Source organism: Tachyglossus aculeatus (assembly GCF_015852505.1).
Source record: "Tachyglossus aculeatus isolate mTacAcu1 chromosome 12 unlocalized genomic scaffold, mTacAcu1.pri SUPER_6_unloc_1, whole genome shotgun sequence".
NCBI lineage: Eukaryota > Metazoa > Chordata > Mammalia > Monotremata > Tachyglossidae > Tachyglossus > Tachyglossus aculeatus.
This window is the reverse complement of record NW_024044828.1, coordinates 16,379,779-16,398,363: the sequence shown is the minus strand read 5'-3', so window position 1 is coordinate 16,398,363 and position 18,585 is coordinate 16,379,779. Positions and strand designations below refer to the sequence as shown.

The window sequence follows — 18,585 nt, the reverse complement described above, 5'->3', positions numbered from 1 at the left end:
TTGGGCTCACTGCCCTTTCCCCCGCGTCCTTCTAATGGGGATGGGGAGGCAGGCCAGACCCAGGGTTGGGGAGAGGGGAAGGGCATGTGACACTAAACAGAATGTGTTCTTGTTCTGTGCCTCCAGATGTGTCTTATTTCAGAGTTGGGGAGTGGGGGGAAGGTGCCTTAGGGAGCAGAGAACAGGGCTGAAGGGGTGAGGAGGGCAAGGACAGCAACTGGGTTGTCGGGTCTCTTTCCATCATCTCCCTAGGTATCTCAGAGCTAGAGACCTTGCCCTCATCTGGATGGATGAGGGTGTGGAGGCAGGGGGATGAAATGAATGACTCTCTGGAGGGCCTGGTCAGGCGCACTGTGGTACCTGCAACCCTCCCTCTCTAGTGGAGAGATCCCACCCTCAAGATGTGACAGCACCCGGAAAGGGGACGTTGATGCAAGAAAGTGCCATCCCTCTGGGAGGTGACCTTACACGGAGGAAGTGGCATCACTCAGAGGAAGCGCTCCAACCCTGAAGCAGAAGTGAGGCCCCGCAGGGCTCGCCTAGCCCACAGGAGTGGTGTTATATCAAGCCTCCAGCCCCGAGGTGACCACCCCTCCCGCACAACCCCAGGAACCTCCAGGAACCTGCCAACCGCAGGGAAGCTGATGGCCCATGTTGGGGCACCCGGCCCTGCTGGGTTTGGATGATTAGGGGTAGGAGGGGAAGGGAGGCCAGAAGCCAGAAAGGAACCAACCAGAACTGAATGGGGTGGAGCCAGGGACATGGTGTGGAAGGAGGAGCAGAGCTTTATTCAGAGTCAAAGTCAGATAAACCCTCCCTGAGGTGGCCCCAACCCACCTTCGCTCGACACAGGGTTGGCAGTGAGGGAAACTGAGGTCCAGCTACACTCTGAGCCTGGTTGTGGAGGGTGGGGGCAGAGGCATGAGGCAAAGAGAGGAGGTGCTGGAGGGACTCTCCTGAGTGTGGAAACACACTGCCCAGGTGTGGGCCAAGACTAGGGGCAGTGGGGAGTGGGGCCACTCAGTGTGGGAGGGCCAGGGGAATCGGGAGGGTTTAAGACTGTGACACTGTGGGAATACCCCGCAGGGCTCGGATACAGCGGGGGCCCCGACTGGGGGTTGGGGCTGTGGGTCCCTCTGGGCCACTGGGCCGGGGGCTCGGCCCAACTTCTCAGGAGATCAGAGGGTCAGTTCATCCTCATCCTCCTCGTCTGTGGAGCGCAGGCTGGGTCCCTGCAGGATGTCTGAGATGTCCTCTTCTGCTCTGGAGGGGCTCCCCAGCTCAAAGTCCTCCAGCTCGCCATCCTCCGTCCCCACCCTAAAGGCCTCACTCAGCAGGGGTGGGGCCGGAGAGGGTGGGGATATGGGGGAAGGTGGTCCTTCCCCGCCCCCCTCACCGGGCCCACCATCCGGCTGGCCCCAGCCCTCGGCATTCAGAGGCAGTCCCCGGGAGTCCTTGCGTGCGGAGGTGGCGTTGCGGAAGCTGGCGAGGGGCGGGCGGAGCTGGACCCCTGACTTAGTGTGGCCCTCGATGGCCTTCTGTAGCTGGGGACAACCAGAGAGACCGGCAGGGAGACAACGCCAGCAGGGAGACGTGGTCACCGAGGTGATCAGGGTAAAGGGAAGAGAGGAGGAGGGAAGTTGGGGTGGGCTGGGGTTGAGGGCCAGAGGGGTGTTTACCCACAAAACCCCTGGGGACCCCACAGGGTGCGGTCACCAGTCCCCACTCTCTAGGGCCCGCGGGCTCCCTGTAGGCATTACCTCCTCCAGGGCCAGGACCCCTCTCAGCTTGCCCATGCTGGTGATGAAGGCCAGGTGGATTCCCAGCAGGGAGAACAGCGTGTGCGTCTGGGGCGGGTGGAGGCAAGGCAGGTCAGGGAAGGGCATCATCATCAATCATCAATCGTATTTATTGAGCGCTTACTATGTGCAGAGCACTGTACTAAGCGCTTGACACTGAGGGCAGACCGTGGGGGAAGGGTTCCCTTCCCAGGCCATTACCCTGCCCTTCCAGCATTCCGTGATTCAGTCTCTCTCCCAAACTCAAGAGTTCCCCACCTAAAGATAGAGCCACCACCCTCCATATATGGCTAATAACAGAGGTGGGATCTGTTAAGCGCTGAATAGGCGCCAAGCACCATTCCAAATGTTGGGCTAGATTCATGATAAGCAGGTTGGACAGTGTCCCTGTCCCACACGGAGCTCCCAGTCTAGGTCAGCATTACCTGGGGACACTGACTGTCTGTGGTCTGGACTCTGGACAGGGGAAGGGGTCTGGGCAGGCTAGTGGGGCAAGGACTGGGCAAGATTGGCCTAGACATCCAAACCTTTCCATCCTATCTGGCCAACCAGTCTTGTCTACCTGCCTTTCCCAGGTCCTCCCATCTTGCCATCCTGGCCTGCTCTCTACTTCTCAGGCAGAGGGGAGGGAGGGAGAGAGTGAGAGAGCATATGTGTGTAGTGGGGGTAGTGCTAGTGATGGGGATGTGCGCAGCTATCCCAGGAGTCCTGGAGTGTGAAGAGTCCTGAGTGTGTTCGTATCTGACCAAACGCTAGAGTAAGATGGGAACGTGGAGACTGAGGAAGTGGTGTAGGGAATCAGTGGTGGTGGTGGTGACTGCACGGGGTCAGTTGGAGGATTCCCACCTACTCCTTCACTCCCTTCCTCCCACCTTCCCTTCCTCCATCTGGGAGGGGTGAGGCCCAGGGACCAGAGGGCCTGGCCCACCTTATGCAGGGAGGTCCGTTCCACCAGCTGGAAGGGGGAGAGATCGATGCAGCAGTGGTCGAAGCAGACAGGCTGGCTCAGCTGCTCCTGTTCCCAGGCTTCAATCTGGAGGCCGGCAGGGGTCACGTCACCCCCCACCGGCCCCCACACTGCAGCACACGCCCAGTCCCGAGCCCCCTCTGCCGCCTCTTCCCCACCCCTACCTCCAGGTCACCCCTGCTCCCACCAGCTCTCCCCACACACTCACTTCCTCCGGGGCCATTGTGTCCACTAGGTCAGCTGAATCCTGAAGGAGAGGGATATAGGGGTCATTGCATCTACTCCCCTCTCTCCCTCCACCCCATGTCTTAGCCCTTGATTTCAGGATCCCCCCCAGCCCCGATCCCACAGCTCGGGGCTTGGCTTCCCCTATATGAGCCCCACACGTAAATTCCCCCCTGCACCATTCCCGAATCAAGGAGGGACCTCACTACACCACTGCACACCTGGGCTGCCATCCTAGGACTCTTCTGGGACCGAGGGGCCCTGCCCAACAAGCGGCGGAGCAGCAGAGGAAGGGCCAGAAAACCACGGGCTGGGGAGGACGAGGAGAGAGAAGAGGGTGTCGTGAGAGGCCAAGCTGGGATTCAGTCCCCTGGAGGAAAACAGGGCAGGGCGAGGCAGGTGGGGAGGTCAGGCAGCGTGGACACCCCTCGGCCCCCGGATGGCGATGGGTCATGATGACAGCGAGGGCACCCGCCACACTGCCAAATCCTTCTTGGCAGTTTACTGTGGTGGTGCAGCTGGAGAGGAGGTGGGTGGCCGGGCAGCTTCAGAGAAGAAAGGGAGGGGCATTTTACCTGGGGTCGCCTGAGAGCTGGGCACCTCTGGCTGGAGCTTGTTGGGGGGCAGGGGTCCGTTGGATTCATCCGGAAGCCGGGAGGCAGCAAGAGGGTTGTGGGGAGGAGGAGGCTGCTGCGAAGAGGGGAGATTGTCATCCTCAGGGGAAGGCTTTCTACCCCTTTCCCAACTCTTTCTTATTCCCTGAAGTCCACCCTGCCACACCTCACCCTCGCCTTCCCCTCTCATCCCATAGTGCTTCCCTAGCCCTCGTTCCCCCCACCCCCAGCCCACCCTTCCCTCTCAGGTCCCCCACCTCACTCACCTCCCCCAGCCCCCTTACCTCAGGCCTCCCACTGCCCTCCTCATCCTCGTCCTCGTCCACATAAGCGAAGGACTCCCGGTGGCTCTGCCCGGCCGGCCCCACCCTCCGCGCCAACCCGTCGAAGGGAGACTCCGCCAGCTTCTGCGCCATCTCATGGGCCGCCCGCAGCCGCCGCTCGGGAGCCAAGTGCTGCTGCAGCAGGGTCTGGAGCTCCGACCGCTCCACCGAGCCCAGCAGGATCATGGACTCTGGGGGATGCCCGGGGAAGCGGCAGGAGGTGAGATCACGTGACTCCTCTCAACATCTCCCCACGGCCCTACGTTCCCCCTTCCTCCCATGGCCCCCATGTCTCCCCCAACCGAGGTCTCACCTGGGGATTCGACCAGGGGCAAGATCTTGGCGGTTGTGGCATGGAGCAGGGCTTGCAGGTCACGATAGGTGCAGGAAGCCGAGACGAACTTGACTTCCCTCACCATGATGTCCTCCACGAAGATGGTGAATTTACTGCAGGGGAGAGAGAGGTGCTGCACTGGTCCCCAGCCTGCCTCAAACTGTCCTGACCTCCACACCAAGGGGAAGAAGTAAGTTGGTTTTGGCCCAGATTGGCCATGCTGGGGTCAGAGCTAGCCCAGCTGGGGCCTCCCTGGGGATGCGGGGGAGTTGGGCTACTATGCTGTGGGGAGGCCAGGGAGGGCCCTGGATCATCAGGGCTGAGGAACAGTAGTCTGGGCCCTAGGAGTAGCCCTGAGCAGGGGGAGAGGGGAGAGAAAGTGTCACTCCGAGTCTTGCAGAGGGCTAGTCTTGCGCTGAGGGCCCACCCTGGTACCCACCAACCCTTTCTGGCTTCTCACCTGAGCTGGTTCCAGCCCAGGTCGGGCAGGTAGGGGAGTTTCTTGACCTGGATTATGCTGTCGTAGAGTGAGGGCTGCAGGCTCTGGGCCACCATATTGGCCAAGATAACAGCAACCATCATGGGCAGGATGTGGGCGATCTGGCCAGTCAGTTCAAAGCAGATGACCGCAGTGGACACCGTGTGGGATACTGCTCCGGTCAGCGCAGCTGCCCCTGGGGGTTGGGGCAGGGAGAGCTGACAGTGGACCCTGGGGCCCCAAGCCCAAGGATGGGGGCAGTGGTCCCGCTGGGGAGGGAGGGGACTGGAGGATCACATGAACTCTGGGAGGTAGGGAGAAGAAAGTGGGCATGGGGGGCTAGTGGCTGTGGGCTTCATGGAATCAGATCAAGGCCGGTGATAGGGGCTTGGGGCAGGGTGAGCGGGAGGACTGACCGATGACCGCATAGCCACCGGGCAGGATCTTGTAGACAATCCCATCAAACAGGATCCCGTCGGGGAACAGCATGGCCATGATCTCTCCCACCAGCCGCCCGAATGCCGCTCCTGGGGGAAAGGGCCGAGGAGGAAGGGAGGTTGTCACTCCTCATCCCAGCCCCACTAGGGCCGCTGCCGCTTATCCAACTGGAAACCCAGGAAGTCCCTCACATTCAATCGAGCACAAGCTTTCTTGGGAGGCTCTCCCATTTGGGGCAACCATGGTGCCTGCCCCAGAGCCAAGGGTGCCAGTTTCTCCCAGGCCGGGGGGCCAACTGTCATTCTTTGGCGGGGTCCGAAGGACTGCCAGCGTCCTTCGTTCCCCACCCCCCACCCAATCGGGGACTCCTTAAATGCAGTCCACATCCCCCCAGGCACAGCCCCCTCCCCTGCCTGACTGCTCCCAGCCCCAAGTCCCAGCCAGGCCCCCACTAGGACTTACCCAGCACAAACACAGGCATAAATCCCCCGCAGGGAATAGGCATGGTAGTGGCAACGATGGACATCCAGAACTGGAAGAGACGCAGGTCATTGGGTCACAGTGGAGACACACTCAGTCACCCTTCCTTCCTCCCTCCTTCCAGACCAGTCCTAAAGGTCACAAACCCTCAGAACTGGCAGGATGTCAAAGTCAACACATTAAGCTCAAGCCTCCCTTGGGAATTCCTCCTCTGCTGAGAAATCTCCAGGGGAAAGAGATGTCCCCGCCTCCCTCTCTGACCTGTTTCCTTCTCTCTGTCCTCTGCCCCAGTTCTCACCCTCCTTGACTCCTGAGGGCCAAGAAGATTTTCTTTGGGTTTAACTAACCCCTCAACTCCTGCTCGTGTTCTTCTATCCCCTGGGGAATGGTAGAGCCTCATTCCTTCCCCCTGCCTCTTTCAAGGAGCAGGAGGGACCCAGTAGGCTTGGCTGCCTGAGGGTTGTAATGTGTGGGGAGAGGGAGGGAGGGAAGGCAGGGCAGATGACCATACTGGCTGTTTACATTCAGAAAAAGGCCAGGCCCTGCCCTCAGGAAGGAGACAATCTAGGGGAACACATAGTCCAAGCACAATGACAGAGGGTGTCTAGTATGCAGAAATCTGAGCAGAGATAGAAATGTCCCCAGGGGTGGTGGTTGGGGGTGGTGGTGATATAGATCCTTGGCCCTCAGAAGTTGGAGGGAGCGGAAGAGATGGGAGAAGGGGAGAGGATTAATTTGGGAGGGCTTCCTGGAGGAGGGGAAGTCTGGTCGGAGGAAGGGGCAGGGGCTTGGGGTGGCAGGGGCAGTTTTTCTTAGAAGGAGCACTGGTAGAGGAGGGGGGACATGGGGGAGAGGGAGGACCAGGGCAGGAAGCAGGGGCTCTGGCACCTTCATGATGAAAAAGAGGAAAATGATGATGGGCACGCTGACGTGGGGGTGGATCCAGATGGCGGAGAGGCCCAACACCTCCAAATCTCCCACGTGTTTGGTCCACGTGTGGTTGTCAAACAGGGTGCTGATGGCTTCTCGGGGCATCAGCTGGATGAGGCGGGAGCAGTCAGACAGCGGCCGGGGAGTGTGTGGTCAGCTCTCTGGAGCCCAGCGGGCTGCCCCCCAGCTTGGCCCCTCTGCCAGGCTCCACACCCAGGGTCTGGAGAATTAGACTCCCCTTCCCACCCCCCACTCTCCCCGGCCCCCCTGCCCAAGGGTCTGATGCCTCATTCACCTCTCCAGCCATGAACTGCCCCATCCCTGGAGGAAAGGTGAGTGAGGCGATAACGAAAGTCACGACCGCGGGATACAGCAGGCGGCTGGAACAGGAAAGATGTAGGGTGGGCACAGCTTCTGGTGGTGCCCCTCTCACCCCCTCCGTCCCCGAACCCCCTTCTTCCAGCTCCCATCCCAGCAGCCGCGAGGGTTCCGGCTGGGGGGGTGGGAGTTCAGGGGGCGTGGACTCACTACTTGGTGAGGAACTTGTTCAGAGTCTTTTGTCGCCGAATGCCAAGCACCAGTTGGCGGTGCAGGTAGACAAAGATGGCCCCCAGGAAGCCACAGCAGATCCTAGGGCCGGGGTGGGGGAGGAAGGAGCGGTCAGAGGGCTTGTGGGTATCGGGCCTCTCCCTCAACCCTCCAGCCGCCCCCTCCCCACCTCTGCTGACTCAGTCTCCCCTACCTCCCTGTGAGCCTCCCCATTGACCCCACCACACTGACCCGATGACTGCAAAGGCCGGCAGCTCCTGTAGGTCAAAGGGGAAATCCATGCGAAAGTTGGTTCTGAACAGGGCGGTGATGGTGACTGTGGGGCAGACCAAGCAGGCGCAGGGGAGGAGAGGCAGACAGGAGGAAAATAGGAGAGGGAGGAGAGAGGGAAGACGGGGACCCCAAAGTGAGAAGGCGGTGAACACCAAGACCCCCGGACTCTCAGTTCCCTCCCTGGGCCTCTCGGGGTCCCCAGGCCCGGAGGGACTCTGGATGCTCATTACCTGCATCCTTGTTCCAGACAGCCAGCACTCGAAAGACAAATGCGCTGAAGGTGGCCGCGAAGAACCCCCGCCAGTAATTGCGGACGGCGAAGTAGGTTGAGGTGACCTCGATGCTGAATAGGACGCCTGGTGAGGGGAAGGGAGGTGGGGGAAGGGTCACCCCTGGGAATTGGAGGAGGAGCCCTCTGACCCTTGACCCCATCCTGCAGAGACTAGGTAAGCAAGTGGTACAGGGGAGCAGGGTGAGGAGAGGATCCAAGCCCCCAAATCCATAAGTTCCCCCTCCACATCCATCCACTGCCTTCCCATTCCCATTCACTCCCCTCCACCACCCCACCTCCCCTCACTGGCCTGGGGAGATTTTATGACATCCCAATCCAGCCCTCTTGCAGCCCACGGAATGTCTAGAGGGAAAGTTTGGGGAGAGGTGTCAAATGATCCATCCCTAGTTAGGTGGACGGAAAGAAACTACTACCTGGCAACCTCCAAGTACCCAGTTGCCTCCAGTGCAGAGGGAATCTTGCTCTAAATGGACCACCAGTCAGCCAGGAGCGGTGTTGCTTGATGGACTTATTTGCCAGCACGTTGGATAGGAGAGAAGCAAGGTAGGTGCTCCTTGCTCTTCCCAATCAGTATACAAAATGGGAGGGGAGCAGGGAATATCGAGGAACAAAGGCAGGAGAGAGCATGTGTCTGGTGCCAGAAACACTGAGAAAAAGAATTCTAAGGAAACAGCTTTTACTGTGCTGGGAAAAAGGGATGAGCCGAAATGGGCTGGGTAGACCTCATGAAAAGCGAAGATTATCACTTGAAGAAATTGACATGGATGCAAGAAACGGCTTTTTCTGAGCCCAGGAAACATGAGAAAGGGAGGAAGGAACCAAGTTGGCTTAACCAAAACCTGCAGGAGCTGATGTTCAGAGGGGAACCCCCCAAGCAGCAGCAGCCTGTACAGGTGATCTAGGAGAGCTATAAGGAAACAGCCAATGCATAGAGGAGTAAAGTTTGGAAAGCTAAAATAGCAAATGAAGTGTAATTTGCAAAAGACTTCAGAGGAAAAAAATGCTTTGGTTAGGTCAAGAATGAAAGACGAAGAAAGAAAAGGATGAGGAAAACCCTGTTCTACATTCATTTATGAGAGAAAATTCCACCTCCACCAGGGCCCCCCACCGCCCCCCGACCAGCTCAAGAGGCAAAGATGGTGTCTGCAGACTCTACTGTACTCTCCCAAGGGCTTTGTTTAGTACTTGGCACAGAATTAGTGTCCAGTAAATACAACTGATTTCTCAATAAAGATACCACCAACCAGACAAGAGGAATTCAATGATTTTTTTTTCCTTCCAAATTTTCAAAAAAACAGTCTGAAAATTGGAAGCAGAGGAAGCCAGACTCTAACTGGAAGGTTGGGATTCCAAGCCGGAAAAGAGGAAAGTCTGGTGAGAGTCCTTAAACAATCTGGATGTATTCAAACCTGTGGGCCCCATTGGCTTGTATCCCAGGGTCCAAAAAGAATTGGCCTTTAAGCAGTTGTTGAGGCCCAGGGGGGTGCGTTTGGGAGTCGAGCATGGAAATGGCTTATTCCTTCCTGGAAAACTAGAAATGTTTTCTGGGAAAGATGCTCTCCTGTCATCCTCAGGCCCTACTGACATTTTTGTGTGGGTTTGGAGATTTGAAGATTTCTCCTGCCCCACAAGGCTCAACCTCCTCTTCTGTCTCCTTCCACCCTCCTCTGCTCCAGATTCTTTCCCATCTGCTGTGAGACAGTTAACAGGGCCATCACAACCCAGGGAAGTGGAAGTCACCTAAAGCTCCTTGGGAGCAGGGATCATGCCTTCCAATCTCTATAGTACATTCCTAGGTACTCAGTACAGTCTAAACAATTTTATAACAGAGGCTCAGAGAAGTTAAATGACTTGCCCAAGGTCACTCTAAAGGCCAGTGATGGAGCCAGGATCAGAACCCAGTTCTCCTGACTCCTAGGCCTGTGCTCTTATCACCAAACCGCAATATTAGATCTGTCTTCCCCATTAGCACGCAAGCCCCTTGTGGACTGGAATGTGTCACTTCTTCGTTCAGTACTGTCCAAGCGCTCAGTACAACGCACTGTACCCTGTGGACACACAACACAGTTCTACTACTATTACTGCTTTGTCCCCAGTAGGTGCTCAATAAATAAGTTTGAATAATTGATAACTTGGAAGAAGCCCTGCCCAGAAACCCATCTGAGGGGTATGGTGGGGGGGGGGAGGGGGGAATAATGTATGGAGGAAGAAGGTGGAAAATCTTTCCAAAGGGAACAATTCTGGGAAGTTTGAGTCACAGAAAATCGCTGTGTTCAGATGCCAAACACTAATAGATTACTTTTCCCAACTAGCTGTGTAATACAAGAGCGAGACAGTGTGACTGTCGCCACTAACAGTAGCAATAATTTGGACCCTGGCCTGGTGGAGTGGAGTTTTTTCAGAATGATGATGATGATGATAATAATAATAATAGTTGTGGTATTTTTAAGTGCTTACTATGTGGGTAGGGACCGTCTCTATATGTTGCCAACTTGTACTTTCCAAGCGCTTAGTACGGTGCTCTGCACACAGTAAGCGCTCAATAAATACGATTGAATGAATGAATGATAGGTTGGGGTGGATGCAAGCAAATTAAATTGGACGCAGTCCCTCTCCTACATAGGGCTCACAGTCTTAATCTCCATTTTACAGATGAGGTAACTGAGGCACCGAGAAGTTAAGTCACTAGCCCATAATCACACAGTAAACAAATAATGGACAAGGGATTAGAATCCAGGTCCTTTTTACTTCACTAGGCCATGCTGCTTCAGAAAAAACATTATATAAACCCTCTCTTTCCCCTTTGCTTTGTCTTCATTTGCTCTGGGGCAGATCAAATCAAGATGCTTACCAAGTTGTGCAACCCCCTCCCAGCCACTGGAAGTAAATGATAAAAATTTAGTCCCCACTATCCTGCTTTTCACACTGTTTCTCTGCTTCGACGTGCAGCTGCCTCTATTCCTTGAGGGTTGAGCCTCTGTTATCAAGCTTTTAATAATAATAATAATTATTATTATTATTATTATTATTATTGTGGTATTTGTTAATAATGATAATAATAATAATGATGGCATTTATTAAGCACTTACTATGTGCAAATCACTGTTCTAAGCACTGGGGAGATTACAAGGTGATGAGGCTGTCCCATGGGGGCTCACAGTCTTAATCCCCATTTTACAGATGAGGTCACTGAGACACAGAGAAGTTAAGTAACTTGCCCAAAGTCACACAGCTGACAATTGGCGGAGGCGGGGTTTGAACCCATGACCTCTGACTCCAAAGTCCGTGCGCTTTCCACTGAGCCACACTGCTTCTCTAAGCACTTACTCCGTGTCAATCACTGTATTAAGCACTGTGACAGGTACAAGATGATCAGGAGGCTCACAGTCAGATAGGAGAGAGAACAGGTATTGAGTCCCCATTTTGTAGATGAGGGAACTGAGGCCCAGAGAAGTTAGGTGACTTGTCCAAGGCCACACAGCAGGTAAGTGGCAGAGTCAGGATTAGAATCCAGGTCCTCTGGCTCCCAGGCCTGTGGTCTTTCCATCAAGCCTTGCTGCTTCTCAATGACCTCAGTCCTCCATTCTGACCCCACTTTTCTCTTCTTATCTCAGTCTACCCTCCTGGATCGCTTTTGGCAGCTGCCTGTTGACAGAGATATGGAGAAGCTGGAGAGGATTCAGAGCGAGTGACCAGAAAGTGACCGGGTCTGTGACTTCTGTTGTACATCCCCAGGCACCTTGCACAGCTCTGGTCACAGTAGGTGCTCAGAGAATTGCTTTTGGAAATGAAGATGGAATTGATCTGATGCAGAAAGGTAATAGGCATGGAGGTTGTTTAGCCTGGAGCAGAGGAGCAAGGGAGAGGGGATTTAAATAGATGAAAGTGACGATTGTGACTAATTTTTCTTCATATCACAGAGGTCTGCACCAGAGGAAGTTGGTGATATGGGGGCAGGAGAATTTCCAGCTAGGCATAAAGGAGAGTTTACTGCCAATGCAGAGGGAGGTTGGGAATCTAACCATATTAAAAATCAGTTACACAGCTATCATTTCTATCTGTACTCACCCTCAGCACCCTCATACGTATACATACTCAACTGCACGTTTAATGATCTGCTTTGACCACTCCCGTAAACATTGTGATATTTGTCTCCTTCATTAGCTTGGAAACTTCTTGGGCAGGGAATGAATCACTTCTTTTTTCCAAACTTCCCAAGCATTTAGTGCAGTGCACTGCACCAAGTATGTGCTCTATAAATACTAACACTGCTGCTGCTACCTTTTCCTGGGTGACTTGGGTCTTCTTCAATGGCCTGGAGGCAAGGAGCTGAACCTCTTGAAGCCTTGGGATCTTTCCATGTCTAGAATTCTCGACTATCTAACTATGCTCTTGCTCTGGCAGAGGGGCAGGCCTGCTAGAGAGAGGGGAAACGATGGATGGGAATCTGCCTCAATTTTAGCAAAAGTCTGATTCCCTCCCACCTAGAGTCCTCATCGATAAACCGGTAGAAGGGATCCAGGCTCCGCAGCTGCTGAAGGGGGATACGGCTGTTTGTGAACTGTTCTTGGAGAGGGATGGGCACTGGGTCCCAATTGTCCAAGAGGTTTGTCCTGTTCTCTGGGTGGAGCCCCATGTGAGACAGGGACTGTGTCAAATATGACTGTATTTATCCCAATGCTTTTAACAGTGCTTGACACAGAGTAAATGCTTAACAGAGACCTGGACATGCTGTGGAAATGGTGTGAGGGGGGGGAAATCCCTCTACAAAGGGGTCCAATTCTCCAGCCCCCGAGAGTGACTGCAGGGTAGAACAGGAACAAGGAAGGCCCAGAGGCCTCTACCCTGAGCCAAGAGTGTAAACTCTCTGTCTGAGAAGACCGGGTCGAGAGGGACATGATGGAGTCTGGCAGAAACATGAAGGTGTGGACTAGGCCAGAGGGAATAGCTGTTCACCAGACCCCACCCTACCGGGATGGCCCGATACCCACGGGTTCCTAACAAGTACAAGTAAATGTCTCTTCCTCAGGACCAAGGGAGCATCTGGAATTGGAAACCAGAGTTATCGGCCAGGCAAGAGGGGTCTGGATCGAGGATTACCCATTAGATGTTTGTCATTGGTTATTAGAGGGGAAGCTAGGAATACAGAGGGGAAATGTTGGGGATGTCTGCTGTCCAGGAAGGCCATCGTGTCCCGGTTCCTCCAAGCATCCTGGGGCCGGGGAGGGAGTCAGAGCCTGGGACTGGATGCACCATTGGTCTGATCCAGGGAATGGCCTTGCTGTTGAGCCTTGATACGGAGGGGAGCTAAGGAGGGAGACCACAGCCTGCCTGGGGTATCTTTAACACTGTATGCAGATTTATACAAGCTTCCTAATCAATATAACATTCCCCCTACCCACCCCCCCAAACACACACACACTCCCTGTCTCTTTTTTAATAGAATGGTGGATTTGGTTTGACTCCTGGAGACCAGGGAGATGGGGTTGGAAGAGGGGCAATGGAGGAATGGAGAGAGCATGATAGACCAGGAGGGTTCACTTGCCTCCAAGTGGAGTCCCAAAGCAGCAACCAACCCCCACAGCACAGCCCACCGTCAGGATGTCGGTGTAATAGTATGGCTGCTACTGGGGAAGAGACGAATGGGGGAGAGAGAGACAGGCAGACAAGACAGACAAACAGATAGGTGTACAGACAGGGTAAGAGGCCCAGTTCTCAGGGTTTGCCTCCTCCCCACCCACCATTGCTCCCTCCAGAGAAAGTCAGCTGCTCTGCCAAATGGGAAATGACCTCACATTCTCTAAGCTGAGGGAGGAAATGACATCAAAAACGGCAGGACCCAGACCAGAGAAGACAGCCAGGGGATGGGGGAATAATCCGAACGAAGGGAGTAAGCTCAGAGGCCCCAGCCGGATGAAGTAACCACCACCGAGCGTGACGGGAGCCCAGATTCCTCAGATATGAAGCGGCCTTACCAACCCACCATAGAGTAAGCACCCTCTCTGACAGAAATTGAGGGCACTGGTGTCCATCCACAATTGTGTGAGGAGGGGGCCGGTGATATTCTGACCACTTGGGGTGGGGGGACGCCCAGCTGGAGTTCTGGCAGTAAGCTCCTGCCTCCTCCCCCCACCAAGCTGCAATCATGCAGGGGAGGACTGGGGAGGGACACTTGCCTCCAACGGGGGCCGCGAAGCAGCATCCCACTCCAACCGCACAGGCCGACACCAGGAGGTCAAGCTGCCGCGGGACCGTCTGCAACAGAAAAGCCAGCCGGGCGGGCAGGCGGGCAGCGTGGGGGCGGCTGGCAAGGAGGAGGAGGAGCAGGAACAGGGAGGCAAGGCAATCGCGAGAGAGCAGCATCAAGGAGGTCCGAGGCAGCTGATGGCCGGGCGGGGGGTATGAGGGGAGAGGCCAGGGAGATGGGATGGGAGATCACCAGGGGAGTGCAGCAGGGAGTGCTAGGGAAGAAGGGGAGTTTGGGGTTTGGAGGCCTTGGGGAAAAGTGGGGGATATGGAAGGTGAGGGAATGGAGGGAGACAGGTTGGAGCCTGGGAGGAAGCCTGGGGCCAGCTGAGAAAGTACAGAGAGGCAAGAGCAGCCCGAGGGAGCACGGTGGGCAGACACACGAGCTGCGGCCGAAGCGTGGGCTGCAGACAGACAACAGGCTGGGGGAGCATGGGGGGAAGACAGACAGGCCACAGGCTAGAGAAGCAGGTGCCAGGCAGGGGGAAAGCCATGCATAGGTCAGCTGTGGCATGGAGCCAGGTGTGAGGATCTGCTTCAGCCCTCTCCCCATCAGTCTGGGCCCCAGGATGTCAGTAACCCAGCCCTGCAGGGGAATACCGGCCCGGCCCACGGGCAACTGGCCCCTGAGCCGGCAGTTGCCCTGGGCTTGGGGTGGGTGGGATACTGGTCCTTCAGAACTAGTCTCCGCCCCTCCCACTGCCCAGCCCACTGGGCCTGGAGCAGGCGCCCTCACCTCATAAACCCCGCAGAACATGGACATGAACTGGCTGAGGACAGCAGCGCAGATGCTGGCGATGTGGACGAAAGGACCCTAGAGTGGGAGAGGGGGGTCAGACTTTCTCACCCTGGGCCAGCACTTTCCCCGGTGGACTCTGAATCCTCTGGCCCTCCGCTCCTCCCTGCTCCTCCTTGCCCGAAACTGCTGGTCCCTCAACCTTGCGTCTAGCCTCCTTGTGCCCTCCTGTCTTCTGCCTCTTCCCACCCCCTTTGCCCTTGGCTCAGTCCTGCTCACCTACTCTCCCTCGCAACCTCCCCACAACACCCTCAGTGTTCCTGGGGCTCAGTTCTGCCCCTTGGTACCCCCCTGCCTCTCCCAGGCTCTCCCTGACCCCTTAGTAGCCCCAGGCACCAGCTCTGCCCCCAGGTACCCTCCCTGTGGCTCCCTTCTCCCTTTCTCCACACTCTCAACATCCCCAGGCTTCAGCTGTGCCCCGCTGTGGCTCCTCCCCCCGGCCTCAGGCTGACCTCTTTGCCCACAGGGATGCCGCTGCCCAGTCCAGCGGTGAGTGCGATGACTTTGGCCACGAAGGCCTTGAGGGTGAGGTATTCCTTCAGAACCACACCCCGCAGAATGGTCTTGAGCTCGGGGATCCCAGAGCCTGAAATGGGAGCAGTGGGGGTGTGCACTGGGGGGAGGAAGGAAGGAAGAAATAGAAAGAGGGAGGGGAGGAGGACTGGGGAGAGGGAGGGGGTTGAGGGTGGCCCGAGGTGTGGGGGTGGGGAGGAGGGGTAGGAGAGGTGCCAGCCAGCCTGGTGGGAGAGATGTCTGGGAAAAGGCATAGGGAGGATCCCGGGGGTGGTGGGGAGACACGGAGGTTAGGAGGCTGTCTCACCCACAGCCTGGGGGGAGATGAGGTGGCAGAAGAGGGCACTGAAGAGGATGAGGACCAGCGGGAAGGTGACCCAGGCCAGATACTGCAGTGCCAGGTTGGGTTCCATCTGACGGTACATCCACTTGTAGGCTGGAGGGGAACCAGGGGAACCCGACGGTCAGGACTCCACAGGAAAGGAACAGTGGGGAGAGGGGTACAGGCACAGTGAGGGTGTGGGAGAAAGGGGAACAGACAGAGGGATGGAAGCAGAAGTACAGACAGGCCAGTATCAGCAAGAGATTGGGGCAGGGAGAGCAAGGGGGCCATTGGGAGGGACAAGGGAGACTGTGGGACAGAGGCCAGGGAGCCTGATATCCGGAATCCTTTGTCTGTTGGCCCAGGGCTGGAGGAGGACAACTCTTCAGGGGACTGTGGGGGATTGTAGGGGTAAGGGGCAGGGTGGGGTTTGGTCCTGGTTGGGAGAGGCTGGTTCCATCCCTGGAACGGGCTCAGGGAAAGGAGAGCCTGGGGCAGGGGGGTGAACGGGATTAGGGAGACTTTTGGCAGATTGTCGCGGTCTGGGGTTCAGGGCGGGGGACGGGGGACAGACAAACCCTGCAGGCTCTTGGCACTGGTGTAATCCATGGACCAGCTGACCAGTGCCATGACCAGTCCCAGCAGCACCAGGAAGATCCAGTCCTCTCCCAGCTTCCTCCGCACGTAGTTCCCCAAACGCCGCCCACAGTCTGCGGGGAAGCGGGCAAGGGGCTGGGGGCTCACACCATCCTCTCTAATCCCGGAGCCCCCCAAAAATGCCCCCCCCCCGCCGCAGCTCCCTCAGATGTTCCCACCTCCCCGGAGTGGTATTGCAGGATGAGGGGGGGGGGGGGGGGGGGGCTCTGCCCTGTCCCAGCCACCAGAGTGTACCATCAATCGGTTGACCGATCCATTGTTGGCCCCCTACCTTGGCATTTGGAGTGGTGCTGTTCATCCTGGCTGTCTGGGGCAGGGCCAGGGGCCTTCTCCCAGGGATCCCCATCCTTCTCTGGGCCAGAGACATCTGGGTGTGGTTCTTTGTAGTGCCCATAGATCTGGGGGAGGCAGGGGAGACAGAGACCCAGAGAGACAAGAGTCAGGTGGGGAGACAGAGTCAGAGGTGGAGAGGAGGAAGTAGATGGGAGAGAAGGGAGCTGGAGGGAGGTGTCTAGGCCTAGGAGCTGGGGAGTGACCCCTCCTCTCCTTTCTCTGCTCTTCTCTTCCTTGAGGCCTCTGGCCTTGGCCTCCTCAGTCCCTGTTAGGACTGGTTAGATGGCACCAGCCCAGCCAGAAAAGACTCCTGGGGCTCCCTAAAACCAGCCCAAACATGGCTAGAGGGCAACACCTACCACCACTTCCAAGTCCCCCCTTTTTTTATGAGTCCCTTCCTCCTCTACAGCCCTGGTTCAATCAATAACCAAAAACAGGAACCACTTTGAGGAGCTCAGCATCAGGTTCCTTCCCAGGGAGAAGTGCTTCATCGGGGGGGCGGTGGGGGGGTCGGCGGGAGGATGGGGGTAAGTGGAGTGGGGAGGGAGGAATGGCCCCTTCCAGCTCAGGGACCCCACAGCTCAGAGCTGGGGCCCTGGGCAGGGGGTGCCAGGATCTGATTTCAACACAGAAGCTTGAGACATTTGCCCACAGTCCTTCCCCCAGAGGGTGGTCCTGCTCCAGGTGGTGGGGAGGAGTTGTTAACCGCAGGAATGACCCCCCTGCTTCTTCCCCCTCTTTTCTCTGCACCTTTCCCCTCCTCCCACCCAGCCTGGGGCTCAGGGGAAATGGAGTCTCTTTCCTTTTGGCCTGCTGCCTGATTTCCTTCAGCACAAGGCCCTGTAGGGGATCCCCCGGGTCCTTGTGGGTGTGGGTGGGGTCCACCGCAGGGATCTGGGGAGCGGGCTGGGGGAAGATTAAGGCTGCTAAATTCGTCTGCTCATGGTCCCAGGCCAGGCCCAGCACCAGCCAGTTTGGGAAGGAGAGATGAGTGCAGAAGCCCATCCTTCACCCACACCCCCGAACCCCGTTGACCCCATATTGGACCCCCCAGGCCCCAGCTCAGCTCTACAGATCCCCACATTCCACAGCTCTCAGACCCACTAGACCTTGTGCTCACAGGGATGGTTTCAAGTTTAGTGTATATCGCTATGTGTCCTTGTGTGTGCATAACAAGTGAGCATGTGTGCACCTGGGCCATGTGGATATATGCAAGTGCATTTGGACCGGTAATGGGAGTAACTCTATTCATGTCCAGATGTGTTTGTGTGGGACTGGGTATAAATCCAGGTGTCTGTGTGTGTAGGGGAGCTTGAATGAGGTACAAGGGTGTATTTGTGTGACGGGCAGGTAGTAGGGTGTAAGGTCATCATCAAATTTTCTTCAGAAGGGGGTCTTGCATAGGAGACATCTGAGTGACCTCTGACCCTAGGAAGTGCGGTTCTCTCATCGATTGTGTGTCAAAGGGGCAGGCAGATCTCAGAGGCTGGGTCTTCACCCAAGTGATTGGGAACATCTGAGCCTGAATTACCTAGATAATTTGCTCAAGTAGACCTGACCTGAATGTGACATTCACAAAAACCCATAAGGGTGGATGAGGGTGCCCCCCTGATTCTACTTGAATATATGAGAGCAGACATGTTTGTTCATACGCGGGTGTGTGTGTGTATGTGTGTCTATCTGTCCTCACCTCCAGTTATGGGGCACACAAAGCTTGCACTCACTGCCCCTATGTTCACTGCCCCCTCCCACTCTGTCCCTCCACTCAGTCCTCCCGGCCCTCCCATCCCGCTCCTCCGGCCCCCCGCCCCCACTCCCGCCCAGCCGTACCTGAGTCGGGTGGACGTTGGGGCGAGAGGCGGCGTCCCCTCTGGGCCGGGCCTGGGGATGCCCGTCAGAGGGCAGCCCATAGCTGGTGCAGTGCTCGAAGGGGACGTACTGGTACTGCGGTGCACCTCCCCACCAGACTGGCTCACCCCCGCGACCCCCAGGCTGGCGCGGTGGGGTCTTCTCCAT

The 18,585-nt window shown here is 56.7% G+C and overlaps 1 protein-coding gene across 1 annotated transcript; it reads right to left on the bottom strand.

The window, feature by feature from the left end:
- Positions 1-772: 772 nt before the first annotated feature.
- CLCN1 (chloride voltage-gated channel 1) lies at positions 773-18,585 on the bottom strand. Its single transcript, XM_038741349.1, has 23 exons — positions 18,400-18,585; positions 16,508-16,634; positions 16,158-16,289; positions 15,565-15,693; positions 15,197-15,330; positions 14,685-14,762; positions 13,248-13,326; positions 7,641-7,766; positions 7,369-7,453; positions 7,117-7,218; positions 6,884-6,968; positions 6,547-6,696; positions 5,641-5,710; positions 5,157-5,267; positions 4,723-4,936; positions 4,242-4,375; positions 3,890-4,119; positions 3,567-3,681; positions 3,213-3,301; positions 2,975-3,013; positions 2,728-2,832; positions 1,761-1,847; positions 773-1,544 (listed from the first exon to the last, which is right to left on the bottom strand). Exons 1-23 carry the CDS (start codon positions 18,583-18,585, stop codon positions 1,179-1,181), a joined length of 2,973 nt encoding a protein of 990 aa, XP_038597277.1. The 3' UTR covers positions 773-1,178.

Coding starts and splice junctions, on each gene's coding strand:
- CLCN1 (XM_038741349.1), bottom strand. CDS start 18,585: ATGGAGAAGACCCCACCGCGCCAGCCTGGGGGTCGCGGGGGTGAGCCA. Junction 16,290..16,507: donor GCACCACTCCAAATGCCAAG/GTAGGGGGCCAA, acceptor GCTTCCCCGCAG/ACTGTGGGCGGCGTTTGGGG. Junction 3,014..3,212: donor GTCCTAGGATGGCAGCCCAG/GTGTGCAGTGGT, acceptor CCTCTCCTTCAG/GATTCAGCTGACCTAGTGGA.